Source organism: Ailuropoda melanoleuca, chromosome 12, assembly GCF_002007445.2.
Source record: "Ailuropoda melanoleuca isolate Jingjing chromosome 12, ASM200744v2, whole genome shotgun sequence".
Lineage (NCBI taxonomy): Eukaryota > Metazoa > Chordata > Mammalia > Carnivora > Ursidae > Ailuropoda > Ailuropoda melanoleuca.
This window is the reverse complement of record NC_048229.1, coordinates 68782661-68808427: the sequence shown is the minus strand read 5'-3', so window position 1 is coordinate 68808427 and position 25767 is coordinate 68782661. Positions and strand designations below refer to the sequence as shown.

Here is a 25767-nt window from a genome sequence, read left to right as displayed (position 1 = left end):
TCCCTGACGTGCTGTCCCTTCCCTAGGTGTGTGTCTCCATGGTAGCCCCACGTTGATTTCTCTTTGAGTTCTCATTTTTCTCCCCAGATAAGAAAATAGAAAGACTGGACACGGATGATTTGGACGAGATTGAGAAAATAGCCAACTGAGACACTCCACCAGTCACCAGTGCCCACCCCTGGCACTCCACCTGCACAGGAGACCAGTGCTTCCACAGCACAGGCCTTGACAGTCACCACAAAGACAAAGGCAGAGGAGAGAGAAACTACCTACCTCATTTTAAATTACGTTTGGACTAGACAAAAATTGTGCAAATGATGGGGGAAGGTAAAAAAAATTGTTTACACAACTTCTGAAGATTAGGCGTGAATACACAGAAATTTACCTCTTAAAAAAAAAAAAAAAAAGGAAATGGGGGAGGGACCCGGTCCGGGTGAGCCAGTGCATGAACAAGGAATAAGCGTGTTGGAGGCAACACAGTTGGAGAGATGTCCAGGTACATGGCCAAGGTTCCATTCTTAACCGTTCTGCAAAAATGCCTCTCAGAACCTACCACAGAGGGCTATTAAATAAGTGAGATAATCCATACAATGTAATTAATACTGTATCTGGGTCATATCAAAGCTTTCCTCCCCCTCCTCCCCCCAACCCCCCCCCCTTTTAAGGCCATGTTTTTTCCCCATCTTTATAATAATCTGGTCACTATGGGTAATCGCTGAGCCTAGGATCCCCTGCTTGTTTTCTTGCTGGGGTGTTAGGAGTGATCTCCAGCCCCTGCAGAAATGGTAGATGTAGAGAGCTGGAGAGGCTCCACAGACAGGCTTGTGAGCTCCACTGGACGGATGACATGTGGGGAGCAGCAGCAGAGAGACCTGTGAGCTCTCCCTCTTCTTAGTCCCTGACCGGAGACCTGCCACCAATGTCTCCGGCCCTTGGGGCCATCTTCCTTCTAAATTTAGAAATGTTCTAGCTGATCCCTTTTACCTCTGTTCCTGTGCCAGAGGATATCCCTGTTTCCCTCTGGGTGAGCAACTTGGCTAGTTTTGTAAACTTCCGATTTGGAGAGAAACACTGAAGTCCGTTAATCTTCAGAGGGATTGGTCTGGCAAGGGTAGATGAATCCTCTGAGAATCTGGGCCTTCCTGTTCCTGCAGTTGCTGTGTCTGCTCAGGCTCTGGTAGTCATGGCAGCTAGGAGACACCAGGTGAGTTTCTGACACACACCTGGCCTAGTGAGTTGGTTCTTAGCCATGGGGTGTCACACTGTGCCCGGATGCGAGCAGCAGAGTTTGGAAAGGAAGTTATGACCAAGGGAAACTCTGATAGTGCTCTTTATCTGTAATAGTGGACCTGTTGGTTACTTTAATTCATAGGTTATCTATATGAATAAGGACAGATAAATTCGAGCTATACCCATCATTCATTATGTTCAGAAATTTTAAAGTGATTATGAAAGGCTTTACTAATCATGATTCGTTTTTATTTGTATTTTTCTGCTAATTAGACTAATATATGCTCATTTAAAAAGGTGTGTGTGTGTGTACATATATAAGGTGCAAGCACGTTCTATCCCCACTTCTCTGGAATCACCACTGCTAGCACTTTGGTGAACATTTGATATATTTCCTTCTGTTTACATACCCACTTTTTTACAAAAATGTGAACATTCTATTCGGGCTCTTCACTCGCAGCCTATCTTGCACATGTGATATGCCCAGCACACAGGCGCCCCTCACTCTTGACAATGGCATCGGGGGGGGGCCGCGGTGCCACGGCGCGCAGCCTCACTCACCTCTGCCCCGTGAAAGTCGCTGTAGGAACTGTTCCTGGAAGTACAGGTGCTGGGTCAGAGAGTGGAGACCTTGACGATTTTAATCCAGTCCCAATCTACCCTGCCAAAAAGGTTTTACCAATTTATATTATTGTAGTGATAGAAAAATACCTATTTTCTTTCCTGCTTGCCAATCCTCACTTTATCGATTTTGACAAATTTGCCAGTTTGAGTAGCAAAAAATAAATGGCATCATTGCATTTTGTTTTGTATTGAGTGAGCTTTGGCAAGTTTTCAGTTTATTGGATATTTGTATTTTGTCTTTTGGGGTGCTGCCCATTCTTGCCTCATCATTTTACTATTGGATTGTGAGTCCTTAGTGGTTTTAAGCCACTGCTATTTTGAGGAAATTAGACTTTATCTTGAGTGGTGGGTGTTTTCCTAGTTTGTCTTTACAAACTCATTTTTCATAATATTACATGAAAGTTTAATTTTAATGTTACTCAGATTTCATTTTTAAGAAATCTGGATTTATGTCATGGCTAGAAAAGTTTTATTCATCCCAGTATCATAAACCCCAATTTATCCTGTACTCATCCCAGTATTATAAATTATCTATTCATGTTTCCTACAGTGGCAATTCTTGGGGAGTAAATTTTCTAAGTTCTTGTAGATCTTTAAATGTTTCTCCCTGGTTATTTGCTGCAGGTGATTATTATGGTTGTCGGTTGTCGAGAGTGAGTGGGTGGCAGAGCTGTGGGTGTGGGCTGGAGTCCATGCCCCTTAGGGAGTGAGAATACAAAGGGTCTACTGGAAACGGATGTGAGTGAATGAAAGGCTAGGTGTCCCTGCAGGTGTCGCCAGGTGCAAGAGAGTGCCTGCAAGTGTGTGAGGGGTGGATGCAAGCTGGAGGTTGAGAGGGGTTTGGAGAAGAAAGGTCAGCAAGGAGGGGGGCCAGATTGCAGAGAGACGGGACAAAAGGAGAGGGGAAGAGTACTCAAGGGAGACGGGGCAAGGGAAGAAGAGGGGAGGAGGCCAGGTGGGGTACCAGCGTTCCAGTTAAGTGATACCCACTTTGACCCCAAAACAACAGTGATACAGAAAAGGTAAAAACCAGGGGCGCCTGGGTGGCACAGTGGTTAAGCGTCTGCCTTTGGCTCAGGGCGTGATCCCGGCGTTCTGGGATTGAGCCCCACATCAGGCTCCTCCGCTGTGAGCCTGCTTCTTCCTCTCCCAGTCCCCCTGCTTCTGTTCCCTCTCTCTTCGCTGGCTGTCTGTCTCTATCTCTGTCAAATAAATTTTAAAAAATCTTTTAAAAAAAAAGAAAAGGTAAAAACCAGAAAACACCCTGCCTGACCCAAAAACAAGGTGAATATTTCTTTGGACGAGCATTGGAGTAAAAATGCAAAGTGGTCAGGCAGGGCTGAAGCCAAAAGCTTGCTGGGCTCCAGTTCAGAACCAGAGTAGCTACCGGCTCTTAGGTCCTGTGGAGTAGAGGGCAGTGGAAGCATCACATACAAGACCGGAACCAAAGCCAGGCTCGCTGCTGGGAGGGAGCCGGCCTGGAATGACCAGCACACTGGCTGGATGTGAGGCTTTTATTAAGACCTAGCCAGACCCATGAAGGCGGTGGGAGGACTTGGACCACCCACCCCCTCTTAAAACAGGCAGTTGGCACAATCCTGTTGACTCTGCCTGCTCTGTGATGTTCCCAGATTACTGAATGTCAGCAGACCTAGTTCTAGAATAAAAGCCAAAAGGGCAGGAGCTGGATGGAGCCAACTGCTAAACCCACCTGTGGATTGTCAGCAGGAAGAAATCTATGCTAAGAAAGAGTGCAAACAAAAATCAAATTCACCCCAGATAAAACTACTTTTATGGAATGGCCTAATAAAAGACTTTAAGTATGTTTGGATGCTTAAAGAAAAAAATGCATTTCACTACAAAAGAGCACGAAATTATTAAATAAATTTAGACAAAAACTGTGGTGTCCTGAAACTCAACACGAGCTGCCTGTTAGTGACTGGAAACTGGAAACTGGCAGTGCTGGGAGTGTTTACCATGAAGTTTGCAAACTACAAATCAGGGTTTTGTTTTTAGACAATTCATCAGCATAAAATAGAAATAAAACAATAATATTAGAAATTTTAGAAAAGAGGAAGGTAGTCATTGAGATTAAGTCAATAAATGGGAATCCTAGATTAAAATCCTAATTAGGGGCACCTGGGTGGCTTAGTTGGTTAAGCATCTGCCTTCAGCTCAGGTTATGATCCTGAGGGGGGGGGGGTCCCTGCTCAGTGGGGAGTCTGCTTCTCCCTGTGCTGCCCCCCCCGCTTGTGCTCTCTCTCTGAAATATAATCTTTTAAAAAAATAAAATGATAAAATCCTAATTATACTCTTGAGGGTGCCTGGCTGGCTCAGTCAGTAGATAATACGACTCTTGACTCACGACTGTGAGTTTGAGCCCTGTGTTCGGTGTAGAATTACTTAAAAATACAACCTTTAGGGGCGCCTGGGTAGCGTAGTCGTTAAGCGTCTGCCTTTGGCTCAGGGCGTGATCCTGGCGTTCCGGGATCGAGTCCCACAACCGGAGCCTGCTTCTTCCTCTCCCACTCCCCTGCTGTGTTCCCTCTCTTGCTGGCTGTCTCTCTGTCACATAAATAAATCTTTAAAAAAATAAAATACAACCTTTAAAAAAAATAAATTGGGGCACCTGGGTAGCTCAGTCAGTTGTGTGTCCAACTCTTGGTTTTGAGTTGGGTTATGATCTCAGGGTCCTGGGATGGAGCCCTTCATCTAACCCCACATCTCATTGGGCTCCAGGCTCTGCGGGGAGTCTGAGGATATCCCTCTCTCTCTCTCTGCCTCCCTACTCTTTCAAATAAGTAAATAAAAATAAATAAAGGAGGACCACAGAGGTAAATTTTCATTTTCATCACATCATATCAAATGCACATAAAATCATGACATCAGTCATGACCTGGTAGATGTACTGTTTGTCAGGTTTTCCACTGTAAAATTACATTCTTCTCCCTTTCCATACCTTCCTCTGAAAGGAAGTCACCATACACATCTGAGGTGTGGGGAACCATGCTCCCCACTCCTTGAGGGCAGAGTAGTTACATAAATTATTTGGAATTCTTCTATGTGGGAGAGTTGTCTCTTTCCCATTTATTAAATTATTTAATCATGTATATAACTATAGACTGGTGACGTTAATTTTGATGACTTGGTTAAGGTGACTCTGATATTTCAAAAAACGTTTTTAAGTATGCTCAAGTCTTAAAGTTTAGTTATCCTTCATAGCAAAGAAAGCTGAGATTCCAGACCCTTCCCTTGAATGGTCTTTAGTGTGGTGGTTCATGGAAACAGGTTTCACAGGAAGAGCTGTGGAGACAAAGCCTGGGAGACAAGATAAGTGGTCCGAAGGGGGCAGAGTTCCTTCTATGATTTCCTTTCCCCATTTTATGACAGTTATAAATGAAATATTGCAGGAAGGCTTTCCATGTTTTACTTTATATGTTTACGAATTTCTTGAATTATTTTTGTAATGTTATTTTTTTAATTTAAGAAAGAAAGAGTATAGCAAAGAGAGGATTAAACTCAGCTCCCTCTGAATGCAGACACCATATGTTCGCTCTACCTCACCAAGCCTTCTCCCTGGAGAGAAGCCATGCTGCCAGAAAGAGCCTGTATTATTCTCCAGAACGGAAACAGTTGTTAGATGAAAGGTGTTGCTTCTATATTCTCAGAGGAACAGGCTGGTCCTAATACCCATGGTTCAGCAAGAATGGGAAGAGGGGGCATCTTCTTGCAGTTTCATGGGTTAGTTGTCATCCAGGCATAGACTTGCTGCGGAAGCTGTGATTTTTCTGGAAGGGTAGTGAGAAGGGGCACTGATTCTAAAATCACACTCAGAAAAGAATATTTTAATTTTTAAAAATACAGGTTTAGGATCTGATCTTTTCCCTCACCTAGCAGGGAGAGAGGTTTCCTAACCTTGCCAAACGTGTCACCAGAAGCAGCCCCATGCCTGCTGAAGGCAGCCTCCAGCTGTTTGTGTGATGGGGGAAAATCCTTAACCCCTTCATTCCCTTCCCTGGCATCCATCCACCCCTGCCGAGGCCATCAATCCAGGCACTTCTCTCCAAAGAGCCCTCTGTGTCATAGACGGTGTTACTGCTCATCCAAACATGGGGCTTCACCCAGAGAAGGGTTACACATCTCTGCTAAACTCAGGCATGGCCATGGGACTTCTTTAGCATCAAGGAAATGTGTACGTCTTGAGAGCCAGTATGTGGTTCACCAGATTCTCTTTTCCCTGCCCCTGAGACCCCAGATCCATCACAGATGGTATACCCCTACCAGTCTGGATCCTCGAGTGACCATGAGAAGCAGAGAGCCCCAGGATGGAAATGTGGCTTGAGTGAGAAATAAACATTGCTGTTCTGAGCCACTGGGAGTTTCAGGGGTGTTTGTTACTGTAACATAAACTAGCTCATCCTTACCCCTCCTCGCCATGGAATGGCTGGTTCCCTGTCCAGCCACCCTAATGCCAACCTGAATAGCAGGTAAGCCCCATCCATATACACAAAGTTCCCAAGCAGTTTCTTGATCCACTATTTCAGAAGAGAAAACAATTTTCAATTCCCAATTATTTAAAAGCCTCCATCATGACAGAGAGGGGTTCAATAAGCAACCACAAAAAAACCTACTCTGTGGAGACAGAGGGAAACCAAGGAGGCAAAAGGTGTCTACTAAGTACATGAGTAAACATCAAGCATACTGAACTTTCCGTCCCACAACCCCTCTGATCTACAGGGAAGGAATGAAAAAGGGATCAACTCCCATGGACAAATGAAATGGGGGCAATTATATCAGTAGAAAAGGAATTTAACAATGTTTGGAACATACACACAAACAGGATGAGAAATCTCCCATATTTAGCAATACAGGGTACGATACAGAGCATGAAAAAAATCCCAATCCAAAAACTAGCTACAAAGCTGAAATATATGTTATATATATATATATTAAGATTATATATATTTTATATATATATATATATATAATATAATGTTTGAATATATCAAAGAGCCACCACTTTTAGCGTTTTATTCTTTACATTTAGTTCTGATTCACTTGGCATTTTGGTGAATGGTTTAAGGTACAGATGTAATTTTATCTTTTTCCAAATGGTTATCTAGTTGTCCCAATAAAATTTACTTAAACCTCCCTCTTTTCCTAAGTGATTTGTGAGGCCATCTTTACTATTAACCACATTTCCATATGGACTCAGGTCTAGGCAACCAGCCTAATCAAACAGAATAGAGTATCCAGAAATAGACTCTGGTGGCCATGGGAACATCAGGGTAGTGGTCACCCTCAGAGGAAGGAAGGGGTTTGTGTGTGGCAGGGAAGATGGAGTGGGGAGGCCTCTGGACTACTCCCACAGCCTGGGTGGCAGCAATGAGTGTTCATCTGAAAATAACTGAGTTAAGGAGCCTCCACACTGGTTTCCTTACTGGCTGCACCCATTTACCTTCCCACCACGAGGCCTCCCTTTTCCCCTCATCCTCACCAGCACTTCTCTCTCTCTCTCTCTCTCTCTTTTTTTTTTTTTTTAAGATTTATCTCTTTATTTGGGGGGGAGGGGCAAAGGCAGAGAATCTTCAAGCAGACTCTCCGCTGAGCGGGGGAGCCTGACTGACTGATGCGGAGCTCAATCTCACAACCCAGGAGATCATGACCTGAGCTGAAACCGAGAGTTGGGCGCTTAACTGGCCACTTCACCGACTGAGCCACTCAGGCTCCCCTCTCTCATCTTTTCTACAACAGCCACCCTAACAGGTGTGAGGTGATAACTCATTTTGATTTGCATTTCCCTGAGGATTAGTGGTGTTGAGCACCTTTTTATGTACCTGTTAGCCATCTGAATATCTTCTTTGGAAAATTGTCTATTCAGATCCTCTGCCCACTTTTTAAACAGTCAGTCTATCTATCTATCTATCATCTATCTATCTATCTATCTATCTATCTATCTATCTATCTATCTATCTATCTCTATTTGGTATCGAGTTGTAGACGTTCCTTATATATTTTGGATATTAGCCCCTTATCAGGTATGTGGTTTGAAAATATTTTCTTCCATTCTGGAGGTTGCTTTATCATCTTGCTGATTTTTTTTGTTGTTTTTGCTGTGCAGAAGCTTTGTAGTTTGATGTAGTCACACTTGTTTTGCTTTTGTTGCTTGTGCCTTCAACATCATATCCATAAAATCGTTGGCAAAATCAACGTCAAGGAGCTTTTTCCCTATGTTTTCTTCTAGGAGTTTTATGGTTTCAGATCTTACATTTAAGTCCTTAATCTATCTGGAGTTAATTTTCATGAGTGATAGAAGACAGGGATCAACCGAGCTTCATTCTTTTGCCTGTGAATAAAGAACTATTCTATAGGGGTGTCTGGGTGGCTCAGTTGGTTAAGCGACTGCCTTGGGCTCAGATCATGATCCAGGAGACCCAGGATTGAGTCAGCATCTGGCTCCTCACTCAGCAGGGAGTCTGCTGCTCCCTCTGTCCCTCCCCCATTTCATGCTATCTCTCACTCTCTCTCTCTCTCAAATAAATAAATAAAATCTTAAAAAAAAAAACAAAACTATTCTGTAACCCAGTAATTCCACTTCAGGGTATTTATCTGAAGGAAATGAAATCATGGTCTTAAAGAGCTATCTCCACTTCATGTTCAATGCAGCACTACCTACAACAGCCAAGACATGGAAACAACCCAAGTGCCTATCAATGGATAAAGAAAGAAAATGTGGTGTGGTGTGTGGGTATAGGTGTGGGTGTATACAATAGAGTATGAGTTAGTCATAAAAAAGGAAATCGTGCCACTTGTAATGACATGGATGGACCCTGAGGGCATTATGCTAAGTGAAATAAGACAGAAATATTATATGATCTCACTTTGGATGGGATCTTTTTTCTTTTCTTTTCTTTTTTTTTAATAGGTGGAATCTTGAAAAAACAAACTCATAGAAACAGCAGATTGGTGGTTGCTGGGAGTGGGGATGGGGGGTGAAAATGGTCAAAAGCTATAAACTTCTAGTTATAAGATAAGTTGTGGGGATGTAATGTACAGCATGGTGACTGTAGTTGACAATATCGTATGTTTGAAACTTGCTAAGAGTAGATTTTAAAAGTTCTTACCACACACACACAAAATTTTAGTGATACAAGATGGTGAACTAACCTTATTGTGGTAATCATTTTGTAATACATACACATATAAAAGCACTATGTTGTATACCTTATATACTTACACAATGTTATATGTCCATTATATCTCAGTGAACCTGGAAAAATAAATAACATTCTTTTTTTTCTAATTCTTCCATATAACGTGCTCTACCACCTCTTTTCTCCTTTTCTTTAGTCCATTTCAATAACCGAATGGCAGTGGGAATTGCTTTTCCTTTACCACAGAAATCTATCTATATATCTATAAATATATTTATTCTAGATAATATTATCCTATCTTTGCTTTGCCAAGTAAATTTCCATTACGGAGCTTTTAAAAAATAACTCATGATCTATTTTTGTACATTTATCTTTATGCTCTTTTCTGCATAGAAGTTTAATCCCACGATAAAAATAGTTTAAAAACTTAATTTAAAAAACTCAGTAGTGATCGGTACACCAACATCTTTGAGGAACTCTGTGGTGGCTGTCATGTGTAAGTCAGAGAATAATGTGATCCCAACATGATAAAGGCCAAAAAGACGTGTCTAACTAGTGCCTAACTACTTGAGATGGTAGGTACATTCACCACAACAAACCACAGTATGGTTAACTGGAGTTTTGACCTACAAGGATTTGGATAAGTTAATGGACCATTAGGGTCTCTAGAAATGGCATAGATGTTAGGCAGCCTCCTAAGCTTCTGCTTATTGCGCATGGGAGGACGAATTTGAGGAGCACTGAGAAAACTGAGTCACAGTGATGGGGATTCACAGCTTCTCACCCAGTTCCCAGACCGAAGTCAGGGCACACATGGAACCACTTTTTCAACGGGATCCCAGGGTCCTTTGAGAAGTGACTCTCTGACATAGCTCAGGTGTATAGCACGAATCTTCCCCAAGCCTCTCCAGAGGGACCCATTTTCTGAACTGACAGTGCACTAGGGAAAGGGAAATACCCAGAGCTTCAGGAATTATCAGATACTAGCTCTGACATCTGAACACCAAAGTTGTCCACCCAAAAGAGTCGGGGCTTATTACAGCAAATGACCGATGAAGCTCTGATCAAAGTCCGTTTAATGGCGGGTCCAAGGAGACCAGAGACCCATTTTAAGGTATAAGCATACTTGGGGTGCCTGGGTGGCTCAGTTGGTTAAGCATCTGACCCTTGATCTCAGCTCAGGTCTTGATCTCCTGGTCATGATTTCAAGCCCCACGTTGGGCTCCACACTGGGTGTGGAGCCTACCTTAAAAAAAAAAAGGGTACAGACATACTTCTGAGATATTGCAGGTTACCTTCCAGACCACAGCAATAAAGTGAATAGCACAATAAAGCAAGTCTACAGAATTGTCTGGTTTCCTAGTACGTACGTTATACTTACACTATACTACAGTTTATTAAGTGTGCAGTAGTATTATGTATAAAACTGTCATATGCCTTAATTAAAAATACTTTATTGCTAAAAAATGCTAACCATCTTCTGAGGTTTCAGCAAGCTGTAATCATTGATCACTGATTACTATGCCAAATATAATGAAAAAATCTGAAATACTGTGAGAATTGCCAAAATGTGGCAGAGACACAAAGTGAGCAAACACTGTTGGAAAAATGGCACAGACAGACTTGCTCGCCACAGGGTTGCCACAAAACTTCAATTTGTAAAAACAAAACAAAAACGCTCACTATCTGCAAAGTGCAAAAATATTAGTCATGCCTGTAATTTCCTCAGTCCTAAAAGGAAAGCAAGACATTACTACCCACCAAAATCCCCATATTGATAACCTGACCCATGGAATGAGGGTGATTATGAAGGATGGGCCAACAAAAGTCCCTGGAACTATCTTCAAGATAGTAAGTCAAAAGAAAAAAAAACAAAAACAAAAAAACAAAACCCACACTCTGGCAGGATCTGTAGACTGGTGCTGCCATCAAACTTAAGTTATACAGGGGTGGGTGATTTCTTCCTCATCCCATTACTCACCATCTTGAGTCTTAGAAATTGATAGTAGCTTATTGCAAATGCAATCGAATGGTACTGGTAACCTGTGGTTCCAGATGTGGTATCTTTGTGGGATCAGAGCAACACAGTTCTTGGCCAACATGGAAAAAAAGGATACACAATTTGGTGGGACTCTTGATTCTGGACACAACAGGTACAATGTTTGGGAGTGCAGTTCCAACCAATTATAGTGACCTATAAGGCAGCTGAGTGGGACGCAGACAAGAAATGGTTCTCAGCACTCTAGGCTGTACGTGTACTGTCCTGTCACCAGGCCTTGGGGCTCAGCCAACCAAATGTTATTTGAGCATCTGTGGTAAACAGAGATGTGTGAAGTCTCTGAAAACTCCAAATAAGAGAATTACAGCCCCAGGTTCTAGGGTTTTAGAAAAAGACCAATACCTCCCTCCACCAAAAAGTATTCTCCATCTGAAAAGCAACTCCTGGCTTGCTCTTGGGCATTGGCACAAACTGAACTGCAGGACACCAAGTGACTTTAGACTCTAAGCTATCTGTTGTGAGATCCATATTATATGATCCACCGAACTGTAAAATTGGATGTTCAGAGGCATTCCATTGCACAATGGAAGTAGGCTGAAGGGATGAAGAGAGTCCAAGGAAATGGTATTAGGAGGTGCCTCAGAAGCCTGTGGCTCCTGCTCCTACCGTTCTGTTCATTTCCTGCCAACCCACACCTACAGCATCCGCAGAACCTGGAAATGTAGGGGGAAAAGCCCCATCCTGATGCCTGCTGGGTGTGCATGCTATGGGGCCCCTGCCCTGCTGATCCATTCAGATGCCCCAAAAGACAGTGATGAAGAACCACCATTTCAGAGGGCATCTCTGGCAGTCTAGGGGTGGGAGACTTCATGTAGAAGGGGCGGGTGTCTGGGAATCATTCTCTTCCTCCTTCGTACATTCCACCCGATGTTCTTAGTCATTACTCAGTCACAGCTCCCCAGTGACAGATATGCCTTCTTTCCACGATCGGACCCATTTCGGAATAGACAAATGACTATATAATTTTTTTGTTCTTTTTAATTCAGAAAGAGAGAGAAAGGGAAGAAAATTAAAAAAAAAAAACATTTGTTTAAATAACTATTGCAGAAAAGGAGATCTGGGCTGGATGCTGGGACCTACCTCTTCCAGAAAGGGGATTTATTAATGTTTTAAACAAAACAAAAAGAAGAGAAAGGAACGAAAGGAAATAAATTATTCTGCTCAATACTGTTTGGCATAATTGCATTGTTTTTCATCTTCTAAACACTCTGAACAGCCTCTTCAGGAAGCACTGAGATGAGACTGGCAAGAATGGCTGGTGCCTTGACTCTCTAAAATGGTGGGGGAGGTGCTGAGAGAGACATTCCACTATAGGACCCCCAAATCCACCCTCACTCTTTACTCATCCTACTTTTGGAATTGGGAAGAAACAGACTCAAGCTAAGTTCTCAATATATTAACTTTAGGGGTGCCCAATGCCCTGCCCCAATCCTCTACTATACTCCCCTGTGTTACTGTTCCCCCAGCCAGCTGCAGGAACTACACCAATGGACAGGAGGCTGCTTGATGGTATCAACTCACTAAGATAAAGGGTGGTATTTGTGTTCCTCACCTGTTGGGAAGGGGGATCCGAATAGTGGTTTGGAAGCTTCACAGAAGCCCTTTCCCCCCTCCGAAACCTCCCCAACCTCGAAGGGTGAGAATACCATCAGCAGCTTCCTCTAGGGACTTAAGCTGGGTTCAGTCATGCAAGTAACTTCCAGTTGTAACCCCTGCTTGTTAGCATCCCTGCTCTTCTAGAGCTGGAAATGGAAAATGGGTTAGAGAGAGGAGGCAGGAAGCGAGCACAGGGGAGGGGATGCATGGGCAGGAGAGGAGGCATGCAGGCAGGCAAGTCTACTCCTCCCCAGCTAGGATCCCAGCTATTTGCATGGCCAGCTTAGAATTTTAAAAGAATCTTTGTTGGTCAGCCATCCCTGGTAACCTCAAGTTAATTAAATTAGGAGACCAAAGCAAATTTCACCCTCAAGCAAGAGGTTTCGTACTCCTCTTTGGGGTGATGGGTGAAGGAAAAAGGTGCATGCGCCAGGCAGCTGGGCTCCCCATCTCCAGCCTTCTTTCCCGTGTTGCCTCCTCTCCCTAGAGCCGGCCAAAGACACGCGAGAGGGGGTAGGAAGTGGAGAAGCAGCAGTGCCCCCCCAATACCAGGGCAAGTTTTGATTTTTTTTTCCCGCAGGACAAGTAGGCTGGTGAGGAGGCCCAGGGCCAAAGGAGAGACACTAAAAATGTTGTGGGTAAACAGTAAGGGGCCGAGAGTACACGAGAGTGAGAAGCACCTTACATCTGAAGTGACGGGGCTTCCTTGTCCCCTGCCCTTTCCTTACACTCGTGTTCCACAGTTAGGCTCTAGGCGAATTCCCCCCCCGCCCCCAGCAAAGGGGTGAATACAGTTCTCATTTTCTGGTGAGATGCTCAATGCCCTGGTCAGAAAGGCCATTCCATAGGGTGGCCAAAGGTGGGGATAGGGAGAAGGGAGGATGAGGGGACCCACACGTCACTGCATTTCTTTGGTGGGTTTACACTCACCCATCTAGGCCTGACAGATAAAGTAAATATGGGGTCCAAAATTCTCTGAGGCCTGAAGAGGTTTGAGAGGGCTCTAGCTTTTCCCCTGGGACGAAAGCGCGCTCCCTGGAAACCACCTGATCTTCCCTAGACCACCAGAAAGGAACGGCCAACTCCCTTCAGCCCACTCCGAGGTCACGAGGGACCCCCCACCAAAGGGAAGACCAGCCGCCGCCACCCCGCACCTTCCCCACCGTTTCTTCTTCGGTTCCCCCGGCCAAATAAGGCCGACAGGCAACTGACACTCCTCCTGCAGAGCCTGAGGAAAGTACTTCACTGAGGCCGGAACCAACCACACTACTCCTTAAAAAGCATGAAATAAAATCCTACCCAAAGCATAGGGGAGTGGGGATTCAGCGGCCGCCCGCCCGCCTCCGAAGGCCATTGATTGGAGGAGACGGGACCGAGCGCCGGAAGTTCTCCTTGAGTCGCATGATTGGTTGGGAGAAAGAGCCTCCGCTCCGACTGCAGCGCTGATTGGGTGCCAGGCCCGGGCCAGCCCCCAGAGTCTCCTGATTGGTGGGAAACAGCCGGCGCTTGCTGTACTTGCAGCATGATTGGTCCAGACCGCGGCCTGGCGTTGCTCCCAAGGCCTGGAAACGCCCAACGGGACGCCGCGCCCTCGCCGAGGCCACCGCCCTCCGGCTGGCTCGAAGTCCCGGCTGGGAGCGCGCGCCGCCGCCTCGCGGCTGGGCCGGAAGGGTCGCGGCGAGGCCGGGTTCAGTTGCCTCGGTAGACCTCGATCTTGCTGGCCTTGGCCAGCATGTCGATGATGTGGGCCTCGAAGTCGGCGTCGTGCACTCCCGTCTTCCGAAACTCGCCCGCGTACCGGTTATTCTCCCAGTAGTGGTGCCAGTTGCCCCGGCTGTCGGCCCCGAACCCGTACACGTTCACCTGCAGGGGAGGGCGGCGCACGTCACCCCGCGTCGGGGACCGGGAGAGCCTCGGGTCGGTGGTGGGCTAGGACAAAGGGGCCGTGGCGACCCGACGGCAGCCGGTTCGCAGAGCGCGGGAGGCACCGGGAAGACGGGACGCCGAGGCCTGAAGTGAGGACACTGCCCAGGGGACACTGCTGCTCCCTTTCGGTTCCGACACCCGTCTCCCTGCAGCAGGGCGCCTCAGTCTAGGGCTAGGACAGCTTTCCAACCTTGCTAACGTCCTTTCTGGTTTTGGTTTTGTGGCTGTTGCCGTTTTGTAATGAACACTTTTCAGTATTCCACACATTGAATTTACTGGTAGAAGTGGGTGTGCTGGGCGTGAGCGCTGCTGAGCATGGCACAGCAGCCCCGTTGCTAGTGAGAAGCGGCCCCTTGAACGACTGGCCTCCAGGGCTAACACACACAGCAGGCCTGGGGCCCACAGCTGTGGGAGAAGACCATCCGCTGGAACTTAACTACATCGTTTCTTTTTATATTTTTGATTTTTTTTCTTTGTGGCTAGTAATAACCAATTATGGTGGTAGGAGTCTATTTTTTAAATAAATTTAACTTCACTGAAGTGATTTCAGATTTGGTAAAATCATGAACATAATGACTTTGGGAAATGAAGATGTATACTTTACAGCCTAGAAATGGGGGGAAATCAGAGCCACTTGGTTTCTGCCTACAAAAACGCATTCCTCTTGCTCTGCTAAGCAGTAAGAAGGCTCCCTCTGCTCCATGGGTATCCCTATTATACCCCTCACACTGGGCTACCCACCTCATCACACACATGCAGGGCAAAGAAGAGCACCAGCATCCCTGTGGAAGGGTACCGCCCGTGATGCTCTGTCCACCGGTCGTGGATGTACTTGAAGAAGGCTGGGTTGTAGATCTGAACCTGGGAGGAGAAAAGGGAACAGACACATGAGGGGCTTTGGGGGCCTGGAGACTCAGGTCAGGCTCTGAGCAGCTTCTGCCAGTTCCTCCATGCTTGCCAGTGGACCTGTTGGTCTGTGTTCCCTGGTTCCTATGGCCTCTGAGGGGGTCAGGCATACCAGCAGATGGGGGGTGAGGGTATTCTGAATGTTCTGGAAGGGCACTGGGGGACACCTGAGCCACCAGACCAGGCACACCGTGAGTCAAGTCTGCACTGTTTCCAATGAGATGGGGATGAAGAAGGGGGAGGAGAAGAGAGCCTACCTTTTCTTTGTCCACTCGAAGGAAGGACTTCACTGGCGCATAGGTGCTTCAAGCAGAGAGAAAAATAATATTTAGATGGCCCTTGGGATCTAGAAAGGCCCAGAGATGCCTTTCTTCCCTCACAGGCCTGAGTGATGATAACCTTACAACAGATCCCCTGCCTCCAGACTGCTTCCCATAGCACATCACTGCAGTACCTTGCTCAGAAACCTTCAGGGGCTGCCCATGTCCTTCAGGAGAAAATGAGGATGTTTTAGACAAACACTGGGGCATTCCATTATCCAGCCCCAACTTTTCTTTCCACAACACTCAGCTGTGAACTCCCTACTTGATTTAGCCAATCATTTCACAGTGTCTTCTGCCCAAGATGACCCTCTCATTACTATTCTCACATTTGGCACAAATCCCTCCTTCCTGTTAGCCAGTCATGGCACCTATAATCTACACTCCTTTTCTAAGTATTACGGGACTTAAATTCAATGGCACTTATTTTAGCCCTTATGTCTCCCAAACACAAGACAATGTCTAAGAAACTATAACTTATATTTCTGTGTTTAAAAAATATGTGGTGGGGCGCCTGGGTGGCTCGGTTGGTTGAGTGTCTGACTTTGGCTCCGGTCATGATCTTAGGATCCTGGGATCCAGTCCTGCATCAGGCTTTGTGCTCAGCAGGGAGTTTGCTTGTCCCTCCCTCCCCTTGCCAACTCTGCCACTGCTCATGCTCTCTCTCTCAAATAAATAAAATCTTAAAAAAAAGAAAAAAGTGGTGGCAGGAGTGCCTGGGTGGCTCAGTTGGTTACATGTCTGACTCTTGGTTTCAGCTCAGGTTGTGATCTCAGGGTCGTGAGATCGAGCCCTGTGTCAGGTTCTCATTCAGCTCAGAGTCTGCTTGAGTTTCTCTCTCCCTCTCTCTCTTCCCCTCCCACTTGTGCTCTCTCTAACAAATAAAAAAAGATTTAAAAAAATGTGGTGAGAGCAGGCAAAAGGTGGAAACAGCCTAACTGTCTACTGATGGGTTAATGGATAAATAAAATATGGTATATCCATATAATGAAATACTATCCAGCTTTTAAAAGGAATGAAATCCTGTATGTGCTACAACATGGATAAACCTTGAAAACATTATGCTAAGTGAAATAAGCCAGACACAAAAGGACACTCTGATTCGACTTACATGAAGTACTGACAACAGTGAAATCATAGAGACAGAAAGACTAGTGGTTATCAGGGGCCTAGGGAGTGGGGGAAATGGGGAATTATTGTTTAATGGATACAATTTCCATCTGAAATTGTGAAGAAGTTCTGAAGATGGATAGGGTGATTCTGTACAACAAAGTAAATGTACTTAATGCTACTGAACTATGTGGTTAAAATACATTTTATGTCATATACAGTTTTTTGGCTTATTTATATTTTTGGTGGAGAATGTGGGCAGTGCCCTGAGGAAGTTAATTTTTTACTTATTTTTGCTTTTTAAGTAATCTCTACACCCAACATGGGGCTTGAACTCACAACTCTGAGATCAAGAGTCACATGCTCCACTAACTGAGGCAGCCAAGTGCCCTATATGTTATATATATTTTCACACACACACACACACACACACACACGGTGAAACAGCAGGTTAGTGGTTGTTGCCTAGGGCTGGAAGGTAGGGATGGAGGGAGTGAGGGTGATGGCTAAGGGATACAGAGGTATCTTTAGATCTTAAATCTTCATCTTTTTTTTTTAAAAAGATTTTATTTATTTATTTGAGAGAAAGAAAGAGCACAAACAGGGGGAGCAGCAGAGGGAGAGGGAGAAGCACATTCCCCATTGTGCAAGGAGCCTGATGTGGGGCTCGATCCCAGGACCCTAGCATCATGACCTGAGCCAAAGGCAGATGCTTAACCAACTGAGCCGCCCAGGCGCCCCTAATCATCGTTAAGAAGATGAAGGTGTTCTAAAATAAATTCTGATGGTTACACAACACTGTATTTAATAAAAGCCACTGACGTGTATACTTTAAATGTGTGAGTTGTATGGCATGTGAATTATACCTCAATAAAGCTGTTAAAAAATACTTGGTGATGAAACTAATGTAACATGTGCGTCAACTATACTTCAATTAAAAGAAAAAGAAAAATATTTGGCGAATGGAATTTCCCGAGGTTCCAGCAACTGCCTCTAAAGAAAACTCTCAGAAGGCAGAGTTCCCACAGTCAGGACACCTCCTGGAAAGGAGACCCCTTTCTACCACCAGTATGCTGGCTGTCACTATGCAGGAGGTGACACCGAATGGGCTGTGGCCTCAGCTAACCCACCATTTTGGGCCCTCCCTACGATGGCCTCCCTCCTCACCAGCCCCTCTTGGTGAAAATATTCAGTTACAAGAATTCTAAGAGTCCTATCAAAATGCTCCTGTCCCCCAGATTCCACTCCCAGTCAGCAGAGTGACTTACAATCGGATCTGGCCTGTGGACAAAGCGCTGGCAATCCAGAGTAGGTCCAGGGCTTTGAAGGGCACGAGCACAAAGCTGACGTTGGCGGGCAGGTTCTTGGCGCTCTCAGGGTACATGAAATGGTGGGTGGTTCGGCTGCCAACATCCTGCTCAAAGCCCACGGTTGGCGCCTGATTCATCCTGCAGAGACAAGAGGGTGACATGAGAAGCAGCCGCCATGGAAACCGGTACAAGATTTTGAGAGGACAACTTGGTGCTAGCCATCAAAAATGTAAATGGGTGTATACTTTGACCCAGCCACTCCATTTCTAGATATCCTACAGAAATTGTTGCCTAAAACTGCAAAGACATGTGTACAGAGACAGTAACTGCATTATTTTTTACAGTCATGAAAAGGAGAATCAACGTAACAATAAAGAACTGGTCAGTACATTTTGGCACACTTATATATGGAACGCCACAGAGCCATGAGAATGAATGAAGCAGATTTACATGTGCTGGTAAAAAATAAGTTGTGAAAAAAAAAAACCAAGTGGTGTGAGGTATCTGTCCCACTTCTTCCCTTTTAATGTATACTGTTGAATACTACTATGTGCTGCAGGAGGGAATTAACAACACACAAAAGGAAAACGTAAAACTGGATAGTGTGATACCATTTTTTGTAAAAACAGAGAAAAAGGAGGCAGAGAGAAAGGAAGAAGGAAGAAAGGAAGACATACTTTTGTATATGAATATAACAAAATCTGGAAGAGTACTAAAATTGGTAACAAAGTTTACGCTTGGGAAATGGGATGGGGAGGAATAATTCATCTTTCAGTGTATACATTTCTGGGTTCCTCCCCCAATAACAGAACATATTATTCTCATGCTATTTTTTCCTTTTTTTTTTTTTCTTAAAGAAAAGAACAGCCTTCCACAGCTTCAGCCTTACCTGGCTGTTCTGTCCTCTTTCCTAGGAGACGGTGGGAGCACAGTAAGAAGTTGAAGTGTCTCTCAGCCCCTGGGCTGGATGGCAGACTCTATGCCACCAGCCCCAGCCCCTCTGTCCCTGTACTTCAGCTTCTTATCTGCCTTTCTGTTCCAAGGCCAAGAGGCATGCTCCAAGTTCTGACAGCCCCCACCTCAGCTGTCTCCTGGCGATGTGCAATGCGGCTCTGTCTGTCCCGTGCTGCCATGGAAGAACCCAGAAACCCAGAGCGGGCTTGCCACCCTCCTGGGCATAACAAACCGAGAAGGCTTCTACTTCCTTTCATCCGTTGCAAAAAATAGGATCAATAAAATCAAAGCTCCCTCTTTCGGTGAGCATCTCAAAACAGGTGATCCAGCTTTGAATACAAACGTGTTGGGCTTTTCTGCTGTGATTTATGAGAACATTCCTGTTTTGCGTGGACCACCTTGTGGAATCATGACTACTCAGGGAGGTGACTATAACCTTGCCTTCCGATGGGGACAAAGGGACCTGGGAGAGAGGGAGCAAAGTCTCTGTGTGTTTTCCCTGCTTTTTATGCCTATTCTGTAAAACCAGTATGAACGTTATGTGTCCTTACAGTGGCTGGCACCACTAGCTGGGCTGGGTGAAGACCTCCTGGGCCACTGGGTCTCCCACAATGCCTTCCTCCTGCCCATGTCCCATTGATGGCACGATGCAGTGAGAGACTGTCCAGGGTGCTCCACCATGGCTGGTGGTACTGCTGTACCTCCTACCTCCCTGCTGCCCTTCCCTTCAGGGACTGAAGAGTTTTTGGGGCTGGGAAGCCATAAAGCCTGAGAGTGGCCTGATTTGGAACTAGAGAGTGAATCTTTGTTCTTGGCCACTTCTGTTTTAGTCTCATTCAAGCAGAAGCCTAGAATCTTCCCTGTAGGACCAACTGCTCTGGCCTCCATTTCTTTAGGTTAACTGCTTCTCTGCCTCCCATCTGGGTGCCCCTCTGTTCTCCTGGTCTTTAGAGTTCAGAGATGTTGTCTCTTAGAAGAGCCTGAAGTATCTTCTCCCATGTATTAATAGCCATTGGCTGGGCTCCTACAGCTCTGCACACAGCACTAGTGTGTCCTGTGGTCACCATAGCTACAGTCTGGATCTGTCTCCTGCCACATCGGCCCTGGGGTCTGTGAGGAACAGAGCAGTTTGGAGAGAAAGCCTTAACAGGGATGGTGTTTCTCAGCAGCCAGGGGTATGTAAGGGGGTAGCAGGAGGCAGAAGAGTTGGGTGACACTCCAGTTGGCTGAGGCTTGGACTGGGTAGGAGCTGGGGTCAAGGTTCATTCTGGTGACTACCTAAGAAACAAACCTCATCTCACCTGACATGGAGAAGCGAAACTAGTCCCACAGATCAAAGGGCTGCAAGTGCCCCAGGTTGGCCTCTAAAGATACCCACCTACCCCCCATCTGCCTTTTCCACTGCATCCGCAGCCATGGTTTTGACTTCTTAGACATGTCAGGCAGTATCACTGCCTCCACCTCCCTGGGGTTCCTCCCACTTGCTGGGCAGGCACCAGCTTTCAAAAGTCTGGGAATGAATGGAGAAAGAGGTCCAAAAAGATGTTTCAGAGCCTCCAAGGTAGAGGGTAGGCACAGGGCGTGCTTTTGAGGAGGCTGTGATTCATTCTGGAGAAGCCAAGCCCTGGAAAGGGGCCAGAACAGGATGGAGGATGAACTACATCTCCATGACTCAGGGGAAAAGCATTCTAGGATTCTATCTGTTCCTGGTTGCCTCCACCCGCCAAAGAAGCACGTGAGGGCAGAGGCACGGGAAGGGTGGATTTGGATTCATGCTTAGGGTTTCACATCTGGTCACCTAGTCTCTTTCATTCATTCACGTATTTATGGTGAGCCTACAATCTGACAGGTGCTTGTTTTAGGAGTTGTGGACCTATCTGCGGGCTGGCCGCGGCAGGACCAGCTCAACTCCATTTGGAGTTGCCAGCAGAGCTCAGAAGACATACAGGAGGAGGAGGCAGCTGGGGAGAGGTGTAGGGAAATATGGGTAGAGCCATCATCTCACTGTAACCCAGCTCGGTGGGGTATTATGTTGGTCTTGCTTCCAGGGAGCAGGGAGGCCTCCCCACGGGCTCCAAACCAAGACATACCTGTAAGTGAAGAGTCACCTCCACTACCATCTAGCTCTTCGTACAGAACAGCAAAGAACCAATTCACTCCAGGTCAGCCCTGCCACAAAGCAATTCTGGGGTCCACTCCAAAACACACATCTCCTAACCTGCTCCGGGTGAGGGAAGCTCTGTACATTCCTCTCTGCAGCCTGGCCTGACCAGGCACCACCCAGGTGTCACAGCAGCCAAGCCTTTTTGTCTGCGTCCACCCTGGAGCCTCCCAACCATCAGCGACATGCATAATGAAAGCACCCACTTGGTACAGGTGGCAAGGCAGGGATGGCAGGAGCTTCAGGCACACAAGAGCATTTCCCTGAGCTTCCTGAGTGTCCCAGGGCTGCACAAAAGTGATGGACGTCTCATTCCCCCTCGTGCCACTGTGTCTGGGTGGAGAGGGTTCCCTCTCCAGCAACCAGCTTGCTTCCCTCACATTTGGAGTGCCAGCAATTGGAGGATGGGGAGAATCTCAGGTAGCTCTGGGTTCCTGGATGAGGCCTAGCATCCCTCCTCTCCCCCACCCCCCACTATTCTCAACATGAGAAAGGTTTCACAAGGAACGGTGAAAGCCTCAGAGACATACTGCTGCCTTGGTGTTGCCATGGAAACAGCAACAGTTTCTAAGACAAAGCCCTTCCTTCTGCCTCCTGGGGAGCCCGGTCTTTCTGCAATTCTCATCGTAAGAGATGCTTAGTGAAAACTGGGCATTTTCAGCATCTTCACTCTTAAGGGTCTTCTTCCACCAGGGAGCGGGATGGAAGGATCCCCATCATGGCATTTCCCATCCCCAAGTCAGGGAAGAAATCAGAAAACACAGGTTCAGGAGCAGAATGAGCAGCCCATGTTCAAGTTACAAGTCTACCACCTAGGGGCACCTGGGTGGTTCAGTCAGTTAAGCATGCGACTCTTACCGCAGCTCAGGTCTTAATCTCAGCCCTGCGCTGGGCTCCACCCTAGGTGTGGAGCCTACTTAAAACAAAACAAAACAAAACAAAAAACAAACCACAAGTCCACCATCTAGTCCCTGCTCACCTCCAGGCTCATAGCTCTATGTCTTTGAAATGAATGCCCTCCCAACCTCTCTCCTTTCGTCAAGGCTGGGCACAGATGTCTGTTAAATGAATTTGCCCCCACATAATCTAAACCTTATGAAATCAAGGTAAGGGACAGTAGCCCAGAGCAAGCACTGAGCAATTCCTCTTCTTGCCCAGGACCTCTGTCTTCTGTGAGTCTGCCAGAAGGAATCATCTGAGGCTATTAATCAAGACACAGTGTAGGGCCCTCATTCTTGGCCCAGCACTGAGGGGATTGGGCAGGTGGAAGGACCTCTGGTGGGAGTTTTCACCAGCAAACAGCCAGGACTCTACTCTCAGCAATTTGAGGAGGAGTTCAGAGTTAGAAACTGAGTGCTGGCCTCAGGCCGAGTATAGAATGGGAATTCTGCCTCCCCATCTACCCAATAAAAAAGAGAGAGACCTGAGCCTTTACAGAAGGTTCTGGTTTCAGAGACTCATAGCGCCGGGCAACTCCTCCACTGCCACACAAGGCTAAGGAGGCCAGTCCCTCCTTCTGGAGGCCTGTCCTGGGTGCACCCCTGGGCTCCCGGGGCTCACCTCATGATGAAGTTGTGCCCATCCACATCCGGACCGTAGCCAGAGCCCCGCAGGTTGCCTGAGTTCCCCACCACTGCGCAGCGCCGGCACTGGCGGGGGTCCCGGAAACGGTATGGGTTCTCGCCTGGTACTATCTGGAACAGCTTCTCCAGCACCTCGTTGGTGTTGTGTGACTTGAACTGGGGCTGCAGCATCTGTGGACACAAGGGGAGAAGGAAGGAGGGGGGATTATGCGAACAGGGAGGGATTCCTGCCTGCCTGGCTGCCCTCACCCTCCAGTCTCAGTCAGGGAGAGAAATTCTCTGCAGTGAAGACGTTCCCCTTCTCCAACAACAGCAATATCCCCTTCTGAGACTGGTGCCCTGCTCGTCAGGAGCGATCTGCTGCACTGCAGGGGACTCAGGGGCCAACGGGTACTGCAAAGCACAAAGCAGAGAGCCCCTGCTTTGCTGTCCTCTCAGGGAAGCTATGAGTCACATGAAGAGTCACTTTGAGGTGCGGTTAATGTGGAAAACCCTGTGAGGTTCAGGGGCTCATTCCTAACCAGCCTACAGAGGGCACCCCTGGGACTTAGCCGGAGGGCTCAGGATTACAAAAGCTGCATCTGAGGCGGTATCCACGGCATATTCCCTGGGTGGGAAGGAGGGAAGGCAGTGAAGTATAGCAATTCTTTCAAAGTCAGAATGGCTGGATGAAACTGGTTCCCGGAACTTCCCACCACCAGTGACCTCGAAAGACCATGGCGGGAAGCTGGGGCAGCCCTCAAATGCCTACACGCCAGGCAAGCAAAGCTCAGGAGTGAAGTGGCAGATGGGGCCAATGGGAAACAGGAGGCCCCGGCAAAAACGAGCGACATCAGCCAACTGATGCCATGTGGTTTTGTGAGCGCAAAAGGACCAAATTTTCCAGTTTTTTGAGAAGCTGAAAATATAGATTTCATGTGAAATATTCCAATTCCTAAGTGTTGGTAACGAATGCAAATATTTTTAAAATACTGAGCAGAAAAGGGGTGCCTGGGTGGCCGAGTTGGTTGAGCGGCTGGCTTGATTTCAGCTCAGGTCATGATCTCTGCGTCCTGGGATCCAGCCCCATGTTGGGTTCTGTGCTAGACACAGAGTCTACTCCAGATTCTCTCTTCTTCTCCCTCTGCCCCTCCTTCTGCTCTCTCACACACTCTCTCTCTAATAAATAAATATAAATAAATAAATAAAATCCTTAATTAAAAAAATTGAACAGACTGGACTTGGCCCATAGGCCACAAAGCAGTAAGGTAGAAACTAGGGCTTTAATATGTTCTGTGGGGGGTGCCTGGGAGGCTCAGTCAGTGAACCATCTGGCTCTTGGTTTCGGCTCAGATCATGATCTCAGGGTTGTGAGATGGAGCCCCACATCGGGCTCTGCGCTGGGCGTGGAGCCTCCTTAAGATTCTCTCTCTCCCTCTGCCCCTCCCCACTCCCTCTCTTCAAAGAAAGTGCTCTGTGGTCTGAGCCATAACACAGGGGTTATGACGGAGCAGGAGCTGCTCAGGGGGCAGAATAAATGAAGGAGACGGGGTAGGCCTGCTTCTCTGCCTCTTCTTTTGAGCACAGGAAGGGCTCCTAAGAACAAGAACACAAACTCAGTCGAAAGGGAAGCTTCGCTCTGAGACAAGAATTTCTAAGTTCACAGCAAAAGGGGGTGAATGTGGGGAGCAGGAGAGAAGTGGCTTCTGCTGCATCTTGGCTGAGGGACATGCTTGGTGCTTACATGGCCCTGAGTTCCATTCCTAAGGGAAGAAGGAGACTTGGCTTATCCATGGGTCTGCCTCTGCCTAGAGTCCTGCTCTGGCTCCAGATAGCCACCACAGAGACCTATGACCCTGGGCAAACCCGGTGCACTATCTGAACCTTGATTTTCCCCACACAATGAAGGCTGTGGCTATGATTAACAGGCAGAACCCTCCAAGGGCTCCAGGCTGCTACAGGACTGGCCTGTGGGGCTCCTGGTCACCCTTTCTCTGTAGACCTCCCCATTCTTAGGGACTCAGTCTGGGTCAGGAAGTGGTATCTGTAAGTTGTTCTGGTAAGCCTGATTGCGTGAGCTCATCCTTGCTGCTTCTCAGAATGTGAGCAAAAGGGGGAGTCATCATCCTCCCCCCTTGCCAGCTGGGGAAACCAGAAACCATGAGCTGCCTCCCAAGTCCCCCAGTGGGCAACGCAGGCAGCCTCTGGGCCCCTGGGCTAAGTGCTGACACTGTTCCACCTGACATGTGTGGCAACCAGATGGCCCTGGTAGAGCCTGGGGAGTGGCACTCCAGAGATGATAGGGATGAAAGGGAATTAAAAGCAGCAGAAAGGTGACAGGATCCAGAAGAAAGGGAAGCATGGACACACCTGTCCCCTCATCCCCTCCCCTTCATCTCCTTTATCACCCAGAGGAACTGACAATGTTTTCCTCTCCTGGCCCAGAAGAAAGTCTTTTCCAGCAATTGTAAAAAACCAAGTGAGTGGCCCTTATGGTGTTTAAAATTATTGTAAGCCAATATTTACAAATTAAGATAGTCAGCAAAAAACTGTGGATTTCCAGGTTCTCTTAAAGGGTCAGAAGATGCAGCATTGCTGGGTCACATCCCTGCAAGAGCAGCAGTTGCTGCAGCTGAGAGTGGCTGCCTCCTTTATAAAGGGCAGACCCTCTCCCTGCCACGGTCCTGACCTCTCACCATGTTCCTCCTTGGGGCCTGTTTCTCCTATGTGACCTCCAGGGCGTACTAGGCATTTCTGGTCTCTGCTTGGCCCCTACAGGCACTAGAAAATAGTTCTCTCTCCTTCCAGGTCAAAGCTTGCTCTGCCTTTCAGAATCTGTGACCCTAGTAGATGGC

The 25767-nt window shown here is 46.9% G+C and overlaps 1 protein-coding gene and 1 long non-coding RNA gene across 11 annotated transcripts in view; both read right to left on the bottom strand.

Moving 5' to 3' along the window:
* Window positions 1-1430: 1430 nt before the first annotated feature.
* On the bottom strand, window positions 1431-7446 carry LOC117795223. Of its 2 annotated transcripts, none has more exons than XR_004619112.1 (2): window positions 5414-7446; window positions 1431-1891 (listed from the first exon to the last, which is right to left on the bottom strand). It is a non-coding gene; the product is annotated as an uncharacterized LOC117795223 (long non-coding RNA). The 2 variants fall into 2 exon arrangements; XR_004619113.1 differs by lacking the exon at window positions 5414-7446 and adding an exon at window positions 4271-4331.
* A 1918-nt stretch (window positions 7447-9364) lies between these two features.
* Window positions 9365-25767, bottom strand: part of ST3GAL2 (ST3 beta-galactoside alpha-2,3-sialyltransferase 2) — a 49159-nt gene continuing 32756 nt past the window's right edge. For 3 of the 9 annotated variants that reach the window (XM_034638889.1, XM_034638890.1, XM_034638887.1), the window contains 6 exons: window positions 22911-23104; window positions 18194-18373; window positions 15753-15798; window positions 15331-15450; window positions 10990-11098; window positions 9365-10250 (listed from right to left, as the gene is read on the bottom strand). In XM_034638889.1, coding sequence (XP_034494780.1) covers window positions 10153-10250; window positions 10990-11098; window positions 15331-15450; window positions 15753-15798; window positions 18194-18373; window positions 22911-23104 — 747 coding nt within the window. In that variant the 3' untranslated portion in view covers window positions 9365-10152. Of the gene's footprint in view, window positions 10255-10989; window positions 11099-12027; window positions 14527-15330; window positions 15451-15752; window positions 15799-18193; window positions 18374-22910; window positions 23105-25767 lie in introns of those variants that run through there. The other 6 variants (XR_857128.3, XR_002143056.2, XM_034638891.1 and 3 more) reach the window with 6 other exon arrangements.